Raw genomic sequence first — 3,804 nt, 5'->3', positions numbered from 1 at the left:
CTTGACTGTTTGGTCCCTGACATCACTGAACAAAGGTCATCAGGTCTGCAACAAATGGCTGTTTTTATTATCGATTTATCTGTTGACCATTTTCTGGATTAACTCATAAAATGTCATAAGAGCCCAATGTTTTGACTTCATTTTAATTTTCTTGTTCTTTTCTTTTTTTCCGTAATAGCAGTATAAAAAAAGGTGGGGGGACATAATAACTCTATTCAGAACAGACATGTCATCAAGGATTTGAAGGGAGATATAAAGGTCCAAATACCAAAAACCACAGCAGTGCCCAGACGTTTGCATTGTGATGCTGCTTTAATTACGCCTTACGTCTTTGTTGTGTTAATGCACTGAAAGACCGGATGAGCAAATAATAAAAGCCCCACTTTTGCTTTACATTCCCTTCATTCTTAGTCGTTTGAAGAATTGTAATCTACTGCAGTCTAGTATGAGTGAAGCAATAAATGACTTACACATTTACTTTTCAATTTATTACAACATATAAACTTATGTTATGACAGGAAACTTTTCAAGTTTCAACTTAAAATGTGATAAGTCATGTTCGAATGACAAAACTCATTTACGTGATTTAATTAAGTTCTACTTCATGCTTGGATTGGGACATGGCGAGATCTTATTGTTATTGAGCACAGTGGATGATATTGTGTGGAAGTATGAAAGTATGCATACTCTAATAAGGATTTTACATGGAGCTGTACAGAAGGAAGAATGAGTCCTATCCTTTTGAGGTAGCTCATTTCTCACTGACCAGTTAGAAGGCTCCATGCTATAATAATATACTGTTTATCTTGTGAAAAGTTTCCTGTTGTAACAATTAAGTTATCATGTGATAACATGAAATGTTTTATATTATAACAAGACAAAGAATATATTGTAATAACAAGAAACTTTTGCAGAAATATGCTGCTGTAGGCATGACTGTTTTTCATATTGGATAACAAAAAGAACACTAATATACTATATACAGTAATATACTGGTCTTAGTGCGCTGTGTTTTACAATACTGTGACAAGCAGCACAGAGTAAGAGAGGGTAGACAGGGTATTTGACAGATATATATGTCAAATCATTAACAACATGTTAAAAAATAATTAAATGAAATATTTGTTAATACAGTTATCTGTACATAGGTAATCTGTGAAGGAGAGGCGAAGGAAGCTGGGCAGTATATATATTATATACACGCACTTGTATTGGATCAGTACTCGGTATCAGCCGTTACAAAAGGTTCTATTATTGGGAAGGAAAAAAATCTTTACTTACCATGGTGCTGGTGTTTGTCACTGCCATTGCTCAGGAACTCCACATTGCATTTGGATCCGTCTACACCTAGCAAGTCCTGCTGCTGCTTTACTATCTCCTCCAGCATACGGGAGTTGTTCTTCCGGAAAATACCTGAGGGAAGAGACCAATGAGGATGATAAGCACATCACTCAGTCCAGAACAAAATATATTATAATAATTACACTAAGATGTTTGAATAGCAAAGGCTGCAGGTGAAAGATGAAACATTACTGCTCTGACAGTTTAATTATAATAAATTAGAAAATGCAATTACTCCAAGTAACAGTTCTCACAAAAGTGGTGAATCAAAGATTAGGTGTCCTGTGCATCCACAAGCCAGCACTGAGAGCTTGAGACTAACACAGGCTTATTGCTGTGCTTCTGTGGTTTCCATTTGAATCAGAATCTACTACAACTGAAGTTACTGGGCAGTACGAGTTGTAATCAGTGGTACATATTCAAAGATGGCTCCCTCTGAGGGAGATGCATGAGATGGAAAAGATTAGACAGGGCCAGGGTAATGTTACAAAGGAGAGTCATTTACTTAATTCAAGCACAAAAAGAATATACATACTAACAAAGTAAAACGCAGTGTGTGTTCTAAACTGGGATTATGTACATGTATGTGTGCATGGCCTTACATTCAAACTGTACAAGAGGCTGGAAGAAATCACACTGGATGTTTAAACTAGTAAAATAATTAAAACCCAAATTATAAATATCAAGTTTTTAACAGGCTAAGTTCGATAATATATTATCATTTAGGCATTTGTGTTTTCTCAGAGAGTGGAAAATGACCACAGTCCCTGCATAACTGTACAACTGAGGCACACAATGTGGAACAAACTAATATAACCTCTACAGTCACATGACATTACAGAAATAAACCACAGGGGGGTGGATCATTTTCCTAGTGGGAGGGAGGATTAGTTTTCAGCTTGTATAAATTATATTCAGATGAGGTACAAAAGTCAAATAAACTTATCAAATCAAACAAATCTAACACAAAAGGCTAAATGATGAGATAAGAAAACAATAGTATAGTTTAGACAGTTTTATAAACATTACTGTAGAGGTTGTTCAGTGAAAGGAAATCTGTATATGTTGTAACCAGGGGAGACTTTACTTACTAAAAATACACATGCAAATTAACAATAAAGTTAAATAGTGCCTGCTATAAAATTATATTTAAAAATATGAAATTCATAAACAGTTTTTCTCTTCTAACCTAATCTAATGTTGGAACTGGAATTAAAGCTGTTCAGCGTTACTTGGTGGGAACATGAGAGAGTAGTTTGCAGCAGAAACAAGATTATTATTATTGTTAAATGTTAAATTAATAGCAGTGTGCTTTTATTCAGCCAGTACAAGCAGCAGACACTCCGAAGATTGAGACTGTCCCTGCCAGCACCAAAGTTGGGTTAAGTGTAAAATGCTTACCGTGATTATCATAGACGCTGACATAAGATATACCAACAGCCATACACCAGACCACCAGGTTTGCTATGTCCGTATAACTAGGCTCTTCTTCCGCGACCAACAGGCCGATGTGGACCGGCAGCTTCTCCAAAGACCTGCCGTCAGACAGCCACCGTGACCGGCGACTGGCAGTACGGTTCACCGGGTTAGCGTTAGCATCAGGGTTATTATGATTTAACTTCTTCTGATGGTCTGGGAACCGTGCTAGGGCTGAGGGCAGAAGAAGAGCGGCTATCGTACGCTCCCACAGCCGGCCTTTCCAGCTCCGAAGGCGGACACGGAGCCAGGAGACAAGCGCTCTGTTGGCGTGCACCAGAACCAGCAAGAACCGCCATAACAAGCCGTAAAGCAGCGCCATTAGCGTCCTTATTTCGTCTAAGTACAGTCTTAAAGAATGTTCGCCAGACTCAGCTTTACTCGTCAGTAATATCTGCCAATCAAATCTGTTTCAGCGCTGCTTACAGCTCAGTCCGCCTGCCGCCATCTTCCTCTCTCCTTGGCAACCCCTGAACTGTGAACCCTCAGCGTGATACACGTAGCCCGCTGATTGGATAAAACAAGAGTAATGCACTAATAGACCAGAGACATTAAGACGTAAGAGTCGCGGCAACGGAAGTTCAAAATGCTTGATCGTCACGTGACTCACGTAGCCTACGGAGAATTCCCGGAAGTTCTTGGCGGCCAATTCAAATGCATAACAGAGAGACACACAACTGAAAGTTTTGACAATTAGTAGTCAATAAATGCATTGATTGACAATATTTAACACATATAGCACACCAATATGTGTATATAGTTACATTAATATGTTTTTTAAAGTGCAGATATTTGAGGATTAGTGTGTGTGAACAGGTGTTACCCTACCTTATTGACATATTTAGGCTAACTTATCTTTGTTAAAGAGCATTATGACCACCTGGACATAATGTTATGCAGCCCCATATGCAACAAACTGCAATGCCCTCAGCAATTTGAGCTACAGTAGCTTGTCTGTTGGATTGGGCCAGCCTTCGCTCCCCACAT

General features: G+C 38.5%; 1 protein-coding gene across 1 annotated transcript in view; it reads right to left on the bottom strand.

Annotated features, from left to right (window-relative positions):
- The window catches only part of nus1 (NUS1 dehydrodolichyl diphosphate synthase subunit), a gene marked incomplete at its 3' end in the record, with an annotated part of 6,338 nt that extends 3,028 nt beyond the window's left edge, over positions 1 to 3,310 (bottom strand). Inside the window, 2 exon segments of the mRNA XM_035679299.1 lie at positions 1,282 to 1,413; positions 2,743 to 3,310. Coding sequence (XP_035535192.1) covers positions 1,282 to 1,413; positions 2,743 to 3,139 — 529 coding nt within the window.
- Between the last annotated feature and the right edge of the window lie 494 nt (positions 3,311 to 3,804).

Source organism: Morone saxatilis, unplaced genomic scaffold (assembly GCF_004916995.1).
Source record: "Morone saxatilis isolate NCDOM2014 unplaced genomic scaffold, NCSU_SB_2.0 Contig7, whole genome shotgun sequence".
Lineage (NCBI taxonomy): Eukaryota > Metazoa > Chordata > Actinopteri > Moronidae > Morone > Morone saxatilis.
The sequence above is the reverse complement of the archived record's forward strand: the minus strand, read 5'-3'. Positions and strand labels throughout refer to the sequence as shown.